Source organism: Macaca nemestrina, chromosome 5, assembly GCF_043159975.1.
Source record: "Macaca nemestrina isolate mMacNem1 chromosome 5, mMacNem.hap1, whole genome shotgun sequence".
Classification (NCBI taxonomy): domain Eukaryota; kingdom Metazoa; phylum Chordata; class Mammalia; order Primates; family Cercopithecidae; genus Macaca; species Macaca nemestrina.
The window spans coordinates 76,577,785-76,594,120 of record NC_092129.1 but is presented as its reverse complement, the minus strand read 5'-3'; the positions used below and the strand labels follow the sequence as shown (position 1 = coordinate 76,594,120).

The window sequence follows — 16,336 nt, the reverse complement described above, 5'->3', positions numbered from 1 at the left end:
AATAGATAATTTGAGTCAGGTTTTCAATTCAGAAGGAATAATGAGCCACCTAAGATAGGAAGTCACTAGGGAGCTGTCTAGCTATACTTGGCTTTCCACATCTTTGAGTAGACCTAAATCTGCTCTGGAGGTCACATACATCTCTTTGTCTTTGTTAGTGCTTTCCGTTTTTATCTCAAGACTTATTGTAAATAAAAAAAGCTGCTTTGTTTGGTGTGTTTTTATTTTGAACAGTTTTTTCCCCCTCAAGATTGATTTAGTTGTGGCTAAGGGGAAAAACTGAAGCAGCTATTATAGAGATTGTATTTCTGAAGAGGTTCAAATTCTAGAAAGAAAATGACTATAGAAAGTAGCCATGCAGCAAAGAGTCTTTATGCCCTTGAATTTCATATTCAAGAACACTTATCTTGGAAAATGACTTGACTGGTGAAAGGAATCATTATAGGTGGATGGGGGGAACAGGCACCAGGTTAAAACATTTCAAGTTATGACTGAGATAAAAGAAATGACAGCTATCAAAAGTTGTTGCTTTTAAAGGATTCCTCTAAAACACTGGCCACCATTAAATAAAGATGACCCTTTTAAAACTGCAGTTTTTAATTTGACAAATGTTAACCATAAATCTGACCACCAGTGCTAAGAGGATTCATGTACCTAGTGCTTTTACTATTTGGTGTGTCATGGAGTTTGTGGCTCTGTCATCTGAATAGGGTATGTGATCCCTACTGATAGGGAAAACACAGCCAGGAGGTCACCCTGAAACAGGATGTCAGGAACTCAGCTGATGGCACACCTTTCCCACCCTCACCAACTGCTTTGCTTATTGTTCCTCTCCTCCTGGACTGCCTTTTTTCTTCTTTTGTTGAGACGGAGTCTCGCTCTGTCGTCCAGGCTGGAGTACAGTGTCATGAACTCGGCTCACTGCAACCTCCGCCTCCCAGGTTCAAGCAGTTCTCGTGCCTCAGCCTCCCGAGTAGCTGGAACCATAGGCACACACCACCACGCCCGGCTAATTTTTGTATTTTTAGTAGAAATGGGGTTTCACTATGTTGGCCAGGCTGGTCTCGAACTTCTGACCTCAAGTGATCCATGAACCTCGGCCTCCAAATTGCTGGGATTACAGGTGTGAGCCACTGCGCCCAGCCCTGGACTGCCTTTCAATGGCACAAGTAAAAATAGCTTTTCAGCCAGGCACGTTGGCTTACGCCTGTAATCCCAACACTTTGGGAGGCCGAGACGGGCGGACCTGAGGTCAAGAGTTAGAGACCAGCCTGACCAATATGGTGAAACCTCATCTCTTCTGAAAAATACAAAAATTAGCCGGGTGTGGTGGCAGGTGCCTGTAATCCCAGCTACTCGGGAGGCTGAGACAGGAGAATGGCTTGAACCTGGGAGGCGGAGGTTGCAGTGAGCTGAGACCATGCCATTGCACCTGGGCAACAGAGCAAGACTCCGTCTCAAAAAAAAAAAAAAGAAAGAAAGAATAGCTTTTCAAGTCCAAATATAAAGTATTTGTTTTGTCAGCATTCAATATTCTAAAACAGAAATCTTTTTTTGCTGATCTTGAATGTACCAAGGGGCCCCATTCCAGAAGAGCACACTGCTTTTAAATAAAACAAGAGGGAGAGCTTTTGAGGAACCATTACACGGTCAGAATGCTGTTTAAAAGTGAGGAAAAAGTACCATCATTTTTATCGGAGCTTTTGTAATTTACTGGGCTTATTAGAGTATGCATTTCATCAGATGTGAAGTTGACACCTGCTCAGAAATTTTAAGGGAATTTAGTTCTTAAGATTGCCCAGAGAAATGCAGAACAAGTAAGGCATACTGATGCCACATTGTACTAGATCATTTATTTCACTACTTTGGTCAATAATCTGGTTTATGCATTGGTTGAAATTTGCCATTTTAAGGACATTTAAGAGATATCCTCATTTTAATTGAGGGCTACATTGCCAACTTTCTACCTGAGAAGTCGTTTTTCTTCGGGACGCACAATCAAAGGCTTTCCTCTGGCATGAGAAAGGAATAGCATTCTCGCCTGGTGAGTTTTTAGTGATGGAATGACTCCCAGCCGGCCCCTACCCTGCTCAATCTCCTGCTGACTGTCCCAGTGTGGGTCCTGGCCGGGACTGGCACCAAGGCAGTGGGATCCTTTATAAATAGGCCTCCAGCGCCATACACCAGATAGCAGGAGCCCACTTCTGGGACACTGGGAGATGGTGCAGGCAGCCACCCATACGCAAAGCACAGCGCCCTATCCTTCCCGGCAGGGTCATGGTTCAGAAGATGTAACCTGATTTTCATCTGTAGTTAATAGAAGCATTTTTTCCTTGGCATTCGTGCTAAAAATAGAAAACTAGTAATTTCAGGGATCTGGGTTAACCTCTTAAGCATGTCAGCTATCGATGAGAATACTCTTTGTAAAACTAACTCCAGAAATCACTTGCTAGAGAAGCAGCCCTTCACCGCCTTAGTCTGAGCACCCACGGAAAGCGTGTGTTGGAGGCGCTGGCAAGGCCCGCGCAGCCGCAGTAGAGGGCCAGGGAGCGGGTCATGCGCACCCACCACAGAGGGCTGAAGGTGCTGCTAACGGCCCTCTTGGTGTTGCAATGTCCTGGTCAGCAGTTTTTTTTCCATTCTCTCCCTCCACTTCTTGAGTGAGCAGCCATGAGTTGGACTGTGCCTGTTATGTGGGCCAGAGAGTGAATGAGTTCAGCAGGAGCAAATTTCCTGTGCCTGGGGATGGCCCTGTGACCCCGTCAGGCACCGTGCGTGCCGCTCAAGGGCATCTGGCTCTTCACCCCCGTGAGCAACATGGCGACTGTGAAGAGTGAGCTTACTGAGCACTTCACTTCCGAGGAGCGCGTTCATCGCAGTAAGGTCTCCATCACAGGAACTGGATCGGTGGGCATGGCCTGCGCTATCAGCATCTTATTAAAAGGCTTGAGTGATGAACTTGCCCTTGTGGATCCTGATGAAGGCAAACTGAAGGGTGAGACGGTGGATCTTCAACATGGCAGCCCTTTCATGAAAATGCCAAGTATTGTTTGTAGCAAAGATTACCTTGTCACAGCAAACTCTAGCCTAGTGATTATCACAGCAGGAGCACGCCAAGAAAAGGGAGAAACGCGCCTTAATTTAGTCCAGTGAAATGTGGCCATCTTCAAGTTAACAATTTCCGGTATTGTCTAGTACAGCCCCCTCTGCAAGCTGATTATTGTTTCCAATACAGTGGATGTCTTAACTTATGTAGCCTGGAAGTTGAGTGCATTTCCCAAAAACCGTGTTATTGGAAACGGCTGTAATCTGGATACTGCTCGTTTTCGTTTCTTGATTGGATAAAAGCTCGGTATCCACTCTGAAAGCTGCCGCAGATGGATCCTCAGAGAGCACGGAGACTCAAGTGTGTGTGTGTGTGGAGTGGAGTGAACATAGCTGGTATCCCTTTGAAGGATCTAAACTCTGATATAGGAACCGATAAAGATCCTGAGCAGTGGAAAAATGTCCACAAAGAAGTGATTGCTAGTGCCTATGAGATTATTAAAATGAATACTTCTTGGACCATTGGCCTATCTGTAGCTGATTTAACAAAGTATTTTGAAGAATCTTAGTAGAACACATCCAGTCTCCACCATCATTAAGGGTCTCTATGGAATAGATGAAGAAGTATTCCTCAGTATTCCTTGTATCCTGGGAGAGAATGGTATTACCAACCTTATAAAGATAAAGCTGACCCCTGAAGAGAAGGCCCACCTGAAAGAGTGCAAAAACACATTGGGAAATTCAGAAGGAGCTGAAGCTTTAAAGTTGTCTAAAACTACCATTCTGAAATTATTGAAGAGATCATAGATACAGGATTATATATCAAAATTTTGAATAAACGTAAATTCCTAAAAGATGGAAATAGGAAGGTAGGTAGAGTGACTTTCCTATTTATTTAGTCCTCCAGCTCTTTTATTTAGCATCCAGGTGCTGGATGATACTTACTTACAATTCCTAAAGAAAGTGTTTTTGGTACCCCTGATGTAGCAGCACTTGCCTTGTTATATATGTAGTTGGCATTGGTTCCCAAAAAGTAGGATGTAAGTGTTTATTGTGTTCTAGAAATTCTGATTATTTTCATTAGATATATGCTATTTCTTCTTGCTGGCTTATACCTATGTTCATTTATATGCTGTAAAAAAGTGGTAACTTCCTCTACAATGTAATAAAGGTATGTACATACAAGTTTTTTTTATAATGGATCCATCTTGAGACCGCCTTCATTTCCTCTGGGACAGACTTTCAGCTGGGTCGTTAAAAAGGCATGAAGTGGGGACTACAGCTGCATGTTGGGCATGTGTGTACATGTGCACATGCGTGTATGTGTGCACACCAGTAAAGCAGGATCATTCAGTTAAGATATGAAAATAGTGATCTGATGGTAGCTGTTATAAAATGTTTAATGCAATAATGCAGAAAGCTTTTAGAAAGAGGCTTGACAGTCAGAGGTGGTATAGTTACTGTTGTTTGTTCGGCAGGGAAAGGAAACTTCCCTAAATTTTGCAGTTACTCAAAGCTGGAGGCATCACGCTACTTGACTTCAAACTATACTACAAGGTTACAGTAACCAAAACAGCATGGTACTTGTACCAAAACAGAAATATAGACCAATGGAACAGAACAGAGCCCTCAGAAATAATACCACACATCTACAACCATCTGATCTTTGACAAACCTGACAAAAACAAGAAGTGGGGAAAGGATTCCCTACTTCATAAATGGTGCTGGGAAAACTGGCTAGCCATATGTAGAAAGCTGAAACTGGATCCCTTCCTTACACCTTATACAAACATTAATTCAAGATGGATTAAAGACTTAAATGTTAGACCTAAAACCATAAAAACCCTAGAAGAAAACCTAGGCAATACCATTCAGGACATAGGCATAGGCAAGGACTTCATGTCTAAAACATTAAAAGCAATGGCAACAAAAGCCAAAATTGACAAATGGGATCTAATTAAACTAAAGAGCTTCTGCACAGCAAAAGAAACTACCATCAGAGTGAACAGGCAACCTACAGAATGGGAGAAAATTTTTGCAATCTACTGATCTGACAAAGGGCTAATATCCAGAATCTACAAAGATTCTGGGCAAAGGATATGGACACTTCTCAAAAGAAGACATTTATGCAGCCCACATACACATGAAAAAATGCTCATCATCACTGGCCATGAGAGAAATGCAAATCAAAACCACAATGAGATACCATCTCACACCAGTTAGAATGGTGATCATTAAAAGTCAGGAAACAACAGGTGCTGGAGAGGATGTGGAGAAATAGGAACACTTTTACACTGTTGGTGGGACTGTAAACTAGTTCAACCATTGTGGAAGACAGTGTGGCGATTTCTCAAAGATCTAGAACTAGAGATACCATTTGACCCAGCCATCCCATTACTGGGTATATACCCAAAGGATTATAAATCATGCTGCTATAAAGACACATGCACACGTATGTTTATTGTGGCACTATTCGCAATAGCAAAGACTTGGAACCAACCCAAATGTCCATCAATGATAGACTGTAATCCCAGCACTCTGGGAGGCCTCGGCGGGCAGATCACGAGGTCAGGAGATCGAGACCTCCTGGCTAACACAGTGAAACCCCGTCTCTACTAAAAAATACAAAAAATTAGCTGGGCATGGTGGCGGGCGCCTGTAGTCCCAGCTAATCGGGAGGCTGAGGCAGGAGAATGGCGTGAACCCGGGAGGCAGAGCTTGCAGTGAGCCGAGATCGCGCCACTGCACTCCAGTCTGGGCAACAGAGCGAGACTCCTTCTCAAAAAAAAAAAAAAAAAAAGAAAAAGAAAAAAAGAAAATGTGGCACACATACACCATGGAATACTATGCAGCCATAAAAAAGGATGAGTTCATGTCCTTTGTAGGGACATGGATGAAGCTGGAAACCATCATTCTCAGCAAACTATTGCAAGGACAAAAAACCAAACACCGCATGTTCTCACTCATAGGTGGGAATTGAACAATGAGAACACTTGGACCCAGGAAGGGGAACATCACACACCGGGGCCTGTTGTGTGGGGGGGAGCGGGGAAGGATAGCATTAGGAGATATACCTAATGTAAGTGATGGGTTAATGGGTGCAGCACACCAACATGGCACATGTATACATATGTAACAAACCTGCACGTTGTGCACATGTACCCTACAACTTAAATAAAAATTAAAAAAATGAAATACCAAGTCCAGAAGTGTAGTCTCCTAAGCGTACTGGAGACGGTGCAGGTAAGCAGCAGGGCATCCCCATCTGCGTTCATTCTCCTGGCCTGGGTGTAGAAATCTGCTGACCTTTACTGCCTGTGGCTCTTTGTCAGCATGACCGAGTTCATGTGTTTAGACAGTTCAGAGATTTCCGCTGATTGCAAATCTCATTTTCCTCTGGGAAGTTGGCAGGGGAAATGGAGTGGGAAGTAGGTAGGAAAAGTAAGTCTGTTATGTATTCCCCACATCCAGAACATCTCTGCTGCTTACATAGGTTTATCCACTGAACCAAAGACTAGAAGGATATATACCAAATATTAATAATACTGTTTTTATTCTGGATGGTACAATAAGGGGTGATTTTAGTTTTCTTTCTTGTATTTTTCTATATTTCCCAAGTTTTCTATGTTAAACACATGCCACTGTTGTCATCAGAAATTAAGTAAATGTTTTATTGAATTTGATGAGAAAAAAATTTTTACAGTTACTAAAAATAAAGCCTGACTGAGTGAAAATCATTTTAGAATTACTACTGCGAACCTGACCTGTTAGCACATTATTAAATCAAGAAGCACGTTAGAAATTGTTCTTCCTGGGCTGGATCTTAGCTTCAGAGTGGCCCTGGCTCTTAGAGGTTCCCGGGTTATTCCTGCTGTTCAGTTTATTTCATGTTTACAGAAAGCTTTTGCTTTTGAATTTGTGCCTTATTGTTAATTACTATCATAAAAATTGGCCATTTTGATGCCTATTTCAGGGATTGTATTTCTCAGAAAGTTACATGTTTGCTTTGTATTTTTAAATCAATTGACTTTACTACAGATTCTGGACTTTATGCATGTGATACAGTGAAAGTTGGGGAGAAAGTAAAAATGTTTGTCTGACATTTACCTAAATGATAGTATTAGTAGCTTAGAAAATGGAACACTGAGATGTAAAAATTCACATTCGCTTTCCTAATGCAGCTGAATACTTAAATAATATGGTATGTTCAAATACATTTCATCTCAGGATCCATGTGGATAGCAACAAAACTAGTCAAAAGTGAAAATATCAGTATCTGCCCTCTAAACCAGGCCAGTCCTGCTTAGTTGAATTTTATCAAACAAGATGGTGATCCTCCAAAATACTGACCCTTTTCTACCCTGACCAGAACTCCCATACTGCTTTGTTGAAAACATCTAGAAATGTTGATTTCTCAGGAAGCAGTGTCATGTAATGGACTCACTGATGTGCTGGGCTCCTTGAAAGTGGGAAGAGTGGTGGTTCAGTTCTAGGCGGTTTTAAGAACTTTTGAGAGCTCAACTGTGGAATACCTGCACCCTCTTATCCAGCCTTTGAGTTTTTATTTGTGTTTTAGCCAAATATAGTGTACTATTATAGGGCATCAGAGCATGCCTTAAGTCTATTTTATAATTCTCTTCACCATCTTTGCCAGCTAGGGTAGGCTGGGTTATGCTGCAGTAAAAAATAGTCTCCAAGTCTGTGGCTTAAAATAACAAAGGTTTGTTTCTCACCTGTGTAAATCCCCCGTGGGCTTCAGCAGCTCTCTAGGAAAGCTGTGCTTCGCATGCTGGCTCAGCACCTCAGATTGCTCTGATCTTTGGCACCACCATAGCAATACAGGTTTCCATTATTGCTATGGAAAGAGAGTTGAACCCCTGCGATGAAGTGCTCAGCCTGGGAGTGACACACATTCTTTTGCTCATATTTCATTAGCCAGAACTAGTCACATGATTACCTAACTTCAGGGAGGTGGGGAAGTATAACTGCCCTGTATGCAAAAATAGATGAGTACTGGCTATGCGTGAATGTATATCATACCATTCAAAATAAAATGGCCACCACTACAAGAGGCATATGTGCTTTTTATGTAATTTTTAGTGAAAGCTGGTAAATGGGTAGAATTACAGGGTACTTTGTCTTTCTAGGTCCCAGAATCAGAGAGGTCTGGGCATCAGCCAGGCAGTTGTACTCATAAGCCATGTCTCTGTGGGCAAGTTAACCTCTCTGACATTTGGTTTTTCATATGTAAAGTGGTGGTAATAATTTCTGCCATATGGAATTGTGAAGATTAAATAATAGCCTAATGCTTTGTCCAGTACCTGACACGTAAGTGATCCGAAATGGCAGATATTTTTCCTGTTCAAGTAACATTTTTACAACCTAACTATACTTTTTAATCTCCTTTTTTACCAGTTTTATATAGTCTTATTCTGTTGTATTTTATGAAGAAGCTGAATTACCAGATTGTTGAAAATTACCATTGACTCTGTAATTATTGACATTATCCAAAGGTTTTTTCATCAGTAGATCCTATAGAACTGTCATCATTGTTGCCCCTAGCATTGAGGTCGGTAACAGTCCTGCACCAGCAAGCGAAGACATAGCTAAATTTGCCAGACAATAGCAAAAACATTTCAAACCTGAGAGCTTGTAATTCCAACAACTGTCTATTTATTGGAATTGATGCTTAAGGATTTTCTGAAATTAATTAAATTGGGGACGTAACCTGAGGCTTTTAAGTAATTTGTCAGCACACTGTGTATTAGACCAAATGTTTTCAAGTGTTTTTCCCCTACCGAGACATGCATGGTAAATGTGCAGAGTGTCCCCTGTGCATATTCAAGCAGTATACAGAGTAAACACATGGGCTGTGCGGTCGGATCTGCTCTTACCAGCCATGGCACTGAGCACTGAGCTTCCATCACCATATCTTTAAAGGAGGGATGATATTTGTCCCACTTGATTGTTGGGAGGGTTAAGTGAGAAATATGCCTGGCATACAGTAAGGACTTTCTAAGTGACATCAGTGGTTGACCTCACTCCTGGCCTGCTGGCTATATGACCCTTCAAGAAGCTATTGAACTGTGAATGAGAATAACATTATTAGAAGCATAATCCTGAATCTGTTTTAATATCTAAAAAGTCCATTATATCTACAGAACATCCATATTTGTGACAAAATACTCGTAATACATTTTCCATTTGTCATGACACTCCATTTGAGCACTACTACCTCAGACAGTGGTACTTCCTGTGACTATTACAATGCAGCACTGTTGGACACTAAAGCACTGGAGCTTAGAAATGAGGATGGTGGGCCCATGGCACTGGGGTGTACCACTTATGTCTTAGACAGATGAGGATGGTGGGCCCATGGCACTGGGGAGTACCATTCATGTCTTGGTTTTGGTTTCTTTTGAGATGGAGTCTCACTCCGTGGCCCAGGCTGGAGTGCAGTGGCGTGCTTTTGGCTCAGTGCAACCTCCGCTTCCTGGGTTCAAGCAATTCTCCTGCCTCAGCTGGGACTAAAGGCATGCACCACCATGCCTGGCTAATTTTTGTATTTTTAGTAGAGACTAGTAGAGACGGGACTTTACCACGTTGGCCAGGCTGATCTCGAACTCCTGGCCTCAAGTGATCCATCCGTCTAGGCCTCCCAAAGTGTTGGGATTACAGGCGTGAGCCACCACACCCCACTCATGTCTTAGTTTTTTGGAAAGCACCCCCTGGAGGTGTGCAGGGCACAACAGCACTGCTTGGAAGGGTAACCCTGTTATCCATAGCATAGGAAAATTTTCCCTGGTCAGAGGAAAAAAGAGAGAACTACAGTTTGGAAAATGCTTGGGAGTAAAACGGAGTTGCTGGATGGGTACTCTAGTTCCCAGCATAGCCCCTCACCAGACTTCTGGGGTACAGGGCAGAGGAACAGTTCTATGGCAGTAGCTGTGATTATCAAGGAATTCAGTACATTTACTTTATAACCAAATTTGCTTCAATGCACTCAACCCCTAAATCTTTCTTCAAGCACATCTTTTAAAAGGGAAATGTTCTGTTGTGTAGAGAATCTTGGTAAAACCAACACCTTTTCTGAACTGCATATCAGAAATTGATATAGGTGGAAACTATGTGAAGGTTTTCGTCTACTATCCATGTAATATGAACAGTATGCGCTGAAAAGCCTTCTGTAGAGCCCATTCTCTAAAACCACTTGAGGCCCTGTTTATATCTTAAATGTCTGAATTTCCATTTCCACAGCTGTAAACTTAGAGAACAGGGATAGATGGTACCCTTTACCCCTCTCCATTCCTTTCCCTCATCTCAGATCTGTCTATTCCTAGTTAGTTACTTTGCAGATTTGAGTGCTTCTAGTGATTCAGTTGCCATGACCCTGGGCACGAGTAAATAATTTAATATTTGAGAAATTAGAGGAAAGAAAGCAATCAGGCCAAAAGGAGGAAACGAAAACGTAACCCTGCTGAAGGAGAGCAAAACGTAACTCTTGCTCTCCTCCCCTGGCCTCACCTGCATTTCCCAGCCTCTCCCTTGTCAGCAGCTGACCACGTTCCGGACCACTGGAAGGCAGACTGGTGAATGCTTTGGTTCATGTCTTGGCTATCCGACATCCCATTTGAAAACTGTCATCCGGCTTAGTTGTAAAAGATGTTCAACCAGAAGAGTGAAGAGAAAGAACCAGGCAGCACAGTGCCAACCCTGGCCAGAGAGATGTCTGTTTTTCAACTACAAAAGTCTATGCAAAGTTCCTCAGTGGGAGCGATAACAATGTTTTGGACAAAGCAATTAATTCTTTATGGAAGAGGGAGTGGGGGAGAGACATCCATGAGCTGTGTGTCTTCAAGATGAGTGTCTGGGTCCAGAACACTGAGATGGCTGGCACAGATACAGACAATATATAATACAGAAGGAAGACCTTCCGTATCTTCCAGTGACAGAATATGTAAGCTAAAATGATATATTGCTATAAAGTAATATACTTAACAGACATTCCATAATATTTATATTCATGTGAGCTTTGTTCTTGCAATACAGCACGCATATTTCGATAATACAGCAATGATAATAGCTAATGTATATTGAGCATTTTCCATGTGTTAGACGCTGTGCTTTATATGTATCATCTCCCTTAATCCTTAATTCTCACAACTCTTTAAGCAGGTAATTACTGTCTCCATTCTACATATGTGGAAACTATGGCTTAATAGAGTAAGCAGCTTTCCCAAGTGGTGGAGCTAGGATTTGAACAGAGTCCATGTTGTTGACAGCAGTGCTACAGTTTGCCACAGTGCTAGGAGTAAAGGCCTAGGATTTACAAGTCCCAAACCCCTGAATCTGGAAACAAGGTAAAGATTCAGCCTCAAATTGAAATAAATAAGCATCGATGTTAAAGAAATATTAGCCGATTCTCAAAATAACCACTCTAAGAAATGACTTGCATGTTGCAGATGAGTCCACGGTACTTCACAAACCTGATCAAGGCGATCTCTAACCTTAGGAATATATGACTGGCAGATGGCTGATGAGGAAAAATTGGAAGGCAGTGCTGTGGTGCTGCTGAAATATCTTTGTAGGAGGACCGTATAGCTTAACCAGGATGAATCAGAGAGTGTATTACTAGTACTGTCCAACGTAAAGATCACCTAACTTCCGTAAGTTAGTGTTCCCACCTTATGGGGTTGTAGACCTTAGGTGGACCCAGGTGTTCCAGGTAAACTGTAATACTGTGTGACACTGCATGTTAAGATCTCTTAGGCTGGGTGCGGTGGTGCACGCCTATGATCTCAGCACTTTGGGAGGCCGGAGTCAGAGGATTGCTTGAGTTCAGGAGTTTGAGACCAGCCTGGGCAACACAGCAAGACCCCATCTCTACCCAAAATGCAAAAGTTAGCACATGCCTGTAGTCCCAGCTACTTGGGGGTATTGAGGTGGGACGATCACTTGAGCCCGGGAGGTTGAGGCTGCAGTGAGCCATAATCGTGCCACTGCACTGCAGCCTGGGTGACAGAGTGAGACCCTGCCTCAAAAAAAAAAAAAAAAATCTCTTGTTCCCTTGCTGTGACTCTTAGATTCCAAATCAACTTCTGCTTGTAAAACTCCTACCTAGATTTAAAACAAACAAATAAACATTGTCTGGCACATAAGAACATTCCAGTTTATCTACTATTCCTTGATTTATTCTTCGCTAAACTCCTACTAAATTTCTTCTCTCTGTCATTTCTCCCTGTGAAAATTCTAGCTTTGAATGACCTAATCATATTTATTTATTCAGATAGAAATCCCATCCTCGGCCGGGCGAGGTGGCTCACGCCTGTAATCCCAGCACTTTGGGAGGCCGAAGTGGGCGGATCACAAGGTTAGGAGATCAAGACCATCCTGGCTAACACAGTGAAACCCCATCTCTACTAAAAATACAAAAAATTAGCCAGGCATGGTGGTGGGCACCTGTAGTCCCAGCTACTCAGGAGGCTGAGGCAGGAGAATGGCATGAACCCGGGAGGCGGAGCTTGCAGTGAGCCAAGACCACGCCACTGCACTCCAGCCTGGACGACATAGCAAGACTCCGTCTCAAAAAAAAAAAAAGAAAAAAAGAAATCCCATCCTCAACGGCATCTTTATATATGAAAGCCAACAATACACTCTTCTTCTGGGAGGGAATAATTATTATGGAGGGTTGACAGTTTAGGACATGTTGCCTTGCAGATTAAGAGTGGTTGGTTTGTTTGTTTTTAAAGAGATGGAGTCTTGCTGTGTTGCCCAGGCCGGATTAAAACTCCTGGGCTCAAGCAGTCTACCCACCTCAGCCTCCCGAGTAGCTGGGACTACAGGTGTGAGCCACCATGTCTAGCTAAGAGTGAAGTTTTATGTTATTTAATAATAAATTTATACTCAGAAGAAGAAAGGAAGTATACTTCATTTTCTTTCAAGATACCTAGAATATATATAGTCCCTATCTTTTATTAATGTTCCTTAGCTCTGTACCTGTGAGTGGTAAAGTACTAGTGAGTCAGGAAAGGCGCCATCTCTAATAGCTGTTTTCTCCTTCTTTTAATATTTGATAACTAATTATTTTTCTTCTTTTAGATGAAAGACTTTCGCAGTAAAATGCAATCAATATTTCCAACAATTCCCAAGAACTCCGAATCGGCTGTTGAGTGGGAGGAAACATTGAAATCCAAATGAGATGAACATGGATGAATTTCAAAATGCTTGTTACGGAAAGGGGTGGCTCCAGAGATACCATAACAGCAAAGGGACTGGGACTAATTTCTCTAGGAACATGGGCAGATTGCTGACTGAACCAGTGCACTGGATAGCATTCGGCCTTCTCATCACAGGAGAGTATGTGTGTGCGTGTTGGTGGAGGGTAAAGTTTCCCCAAAGTTATGAAGACTATTTAAAAATAGTAATTACAGGAATAACTTCCTTATATGGAGGGGATCCCACAGGAAATGATTCTGTTTGTAATAGTTGAACCAAGTTTCATACCTAAAAAAAGTTTATAATAAAAGTATGATAGGAAAATATAAAACAGACCCCCTAATAGCAATAGTACTGCAACGTGTCTTAATTAAAGGAGTTTTAAGAGCCTTTCTTGTCAGTATGTGACAGAACTTGGAAGTCTTATTCTGATTAGCCAGACTACAAAGTGACAGTCACCTGGTAAGTCCTGTGTGGTGGGAAGTGGGTGTGGCTCTCGTGTCCTCATGTGGTCTGTGATTTACAGCGAGCCCACGCATGCTAGTTTACCTGATGCCCTCTCTTGAAGGCCCTATAAATTCTTATACTTAAAACAAAAAGCCAGTAATGAGTTGTGATCACCCAAAAAGGCACAGTTGGGGTAAAGTAATGATGATATCAGGGGTAAAAATATGTTTTTGAGAAGTTGGTCTGGATCTCTGAACATTGACAGTTTGTCATTTTGTCTCAGTTGTCAAAGTAAAAAGAGCCCAATTGTCGTCTGTCTTCAATTTTTTTTTTTTTTTTTTTTGAGACAGAGTCTCGCTCTGTCGCCCAGGCTGGAGTGCAGTGGCACGATCTCGGCTCACTGCAAGCTCCGCCTCCTGGGTTCACGCCATTCTCCTGCCTCAGCCTCCCGTGTAGCTGGGACTACAGGCGCCTGCCACCTCGCCCGGCTAATTTTTTTTTGTATTTTTAGTAGAGACAGGGTTTCACCATGTTAGCCAGGATGGTCTCGATCTCCTGACCTCGTGATCTGCGCATCTCGGCCTCTCAAAGTGCTGAGATTACAAGCGTGAGCCACCACGCCCGGCCTGTCTTCAGTATTTTTAACCAGAAAGTCACCTGAGTACTGAGTCCCAATGTAAAGTATTTGGTACCACCTCCCTAATGAAGCTGTTAGGGTAAATTCTTTGTGCACACCCAACTCCCTCATGTCTTCCACAATCTCCTACAAAAAAACAGATGGAGAATAATGTCTTCATGCAATTATTTTTACTGCAATTGCATTTTAAAATATTTTCAAGGAGAGAAATACTTTAATATGTCAGTATGTCCAGAGAAATAACCTGTAGTTAAATATCAGTTGTGCAGTTTCTTCCTACTTGCCTAGGCTCTAATTAGCAATCAGGTTTAAGAAAGGACATTTGAAATTTCTGTTATCACGAAACCTTTTATTCTAAGGGAGATTTTTAAATGAAACGACAAGTACATAATGTAATACTTTTCTCTAGACCATGTTACCCTATTAAAATTGCTGTTTTGTTAATGAAACAGGTGTAATCAGCATCTGGAATTCATATGTAATCTGTTAAAAATCCAGGACGGAAAGGAAAGGATTGTGAAATTGGTCAGTGAATGCAGGTAGCAACAACTCTTCACCGGCCTTTCATTTGTAGTTAAATCTCCTCTGAGAAGAAATTTGTAGCCTTTGAATGAAACGAAGGAAAGGCCGGAGCTAAAGGAACAGGTTTTCATCCACACAATTAGTCTGAATCTAGGTCCTCTGAATAGAGTGGGCACTGCCTGATCCTTTTGTGCTTCATAAATGTGGGTTTCCAAGCTTGTGCATGAGATGGCCCTCAAACCTTGTTACAGCGGTGCACTTTACCCGTCTGATGTGGGGGGAGGAAAGAATGGGCACTACCTAAAACTGTTTACAGCTAGAATCTGGGTTTTATTTTTCGTAGATGGAGAATGCCTCGTGGTTTCTAAAGACTTCCACTGGGTGGAGAAAGGAGGCTTGCCCGCCTGTCTGGAGTGTTAAAAGGAGACATCATTGTTAACTGTGATTCTATTTAATGGATTCCTGCCTTGTAACCTCCCTAAGGGTGGGGACCCCTCTCAGGGCCTTGTAAACTGGTGTCAGCACCACTGCAGGGGCTGCTGCACGTCGGACGGATGGCAGCTAGGCCCTAGGAAGGAGCCAGGGGCCCTGGTGGGGGCGCTGCTTTCCCACAGTGCTGGCGCAGAGGAGGCCTAGATGTATGTTGCTGAAGGAGTGTCCGAATACTAGAGTGGCATGCCTCGTGTCTGCAAAACCCTTATACGTCACTTCTGCTGTCCTTGACCGATGGCAGGGCGACTCCCATAAGAATGACGATGAATCCCCTGCAGAGGGGAGGCTGGCAGGGACAAATTCCCTAGAAGAGGAAATGAGCTTCGGCTCTAACTGCATCTTAAAAGCAAAAGTGAAGTAACGCACAGATGGAAATTTAACAAGAAAACAAGCAGTATGACTCAAGTGGTGTTTTCCACAGTCAGAACTTGAATATCAGTGGATTTCATCATTTGTCTATTCCTTTTGTACCAGAGGCATATTGTTAAATTGGTTAATGGAAAGGAAAAATGTTTAACAGATAATGTTATTCTTTATGAGACGTACCATCTGTGTATTGAGCTCTGAATGTCCCTGGATATGGAAGAGAGGAAATGTGATGGAATTTCAAGTTTGCCTTCTTTGCTGTCTTTATCTTGGGTAGAATATGACAAACATAATCACATTTATCTCCTGGAGCATAAAGAGTTTTAATCACCCTATTAACCAGGATGACATTTTTCACAGACTTAAAAAGGAATAGAACAGCCATTATCTCTCTATAAGCAATCCATTTCATGGAGGCTGAGCACTAGAAATGCTTTAAAGGATGGATAACGCAGACCATTTCCATTTCCTGTCTAAGCCAACATTAAGGAGGCTTTCAGTAAGGCTGTTGCTTCCACTGGGTGAGTGTTAAGCTTTACACTTAGAGTCTCAGCACCCAAAAGAGCTATTAGAGAAATCGAGGGCAGGGAGGAGTGGCTTCCGAGACCTCGG

The 16,336-nt window shown here is 42.4% G+C and overlaps 1 protein-coding gene and 2 pseudogenes across 2 annotated transcripts in view; all 3 read left to right on the top strand.

Moving 5' to 3' along the window:
• The window catches only part of LOC105478734 (transmembrane protein 242), a 35,626-nt gene extending 19,658 nt beyond the window's left edge, over window positions 1–15,968 (top strand). Inside the window, exons 4-5 of one of the 2 annotated variants that reach the window (XM_011736330.3) lie at window positions 1,946–2,044; window positions 13,144–15,968. In XM_011736330.3, coding sequence (XP_011734632.2) covers window positions 1,946–2,032 — 87 coding nt within the window. In that variant the 3' untranslated portion in view covers window positions 2,033–2,044; window positions 13,144–15,968. The remainder of the gene's footprint in view (window positions 1–1,945; window positions 2,045–13,143) is intronic. The other variant, XM_011736329.3, reaches the window with a different exon arrangement.
• On the top strand, window positions 2,051–5,164 carry LOC105478733 (L-lactate dehydrogenase A-like 6B; annotated as a pseudogene).
• On the top strand, window positions 15,049–15,140 carry LOC112426103 (small nucleolar RNA U13; annotated as a pseudogene).
• Window positions 15,969–16,336: the final 368 nt, after the last annotated feature.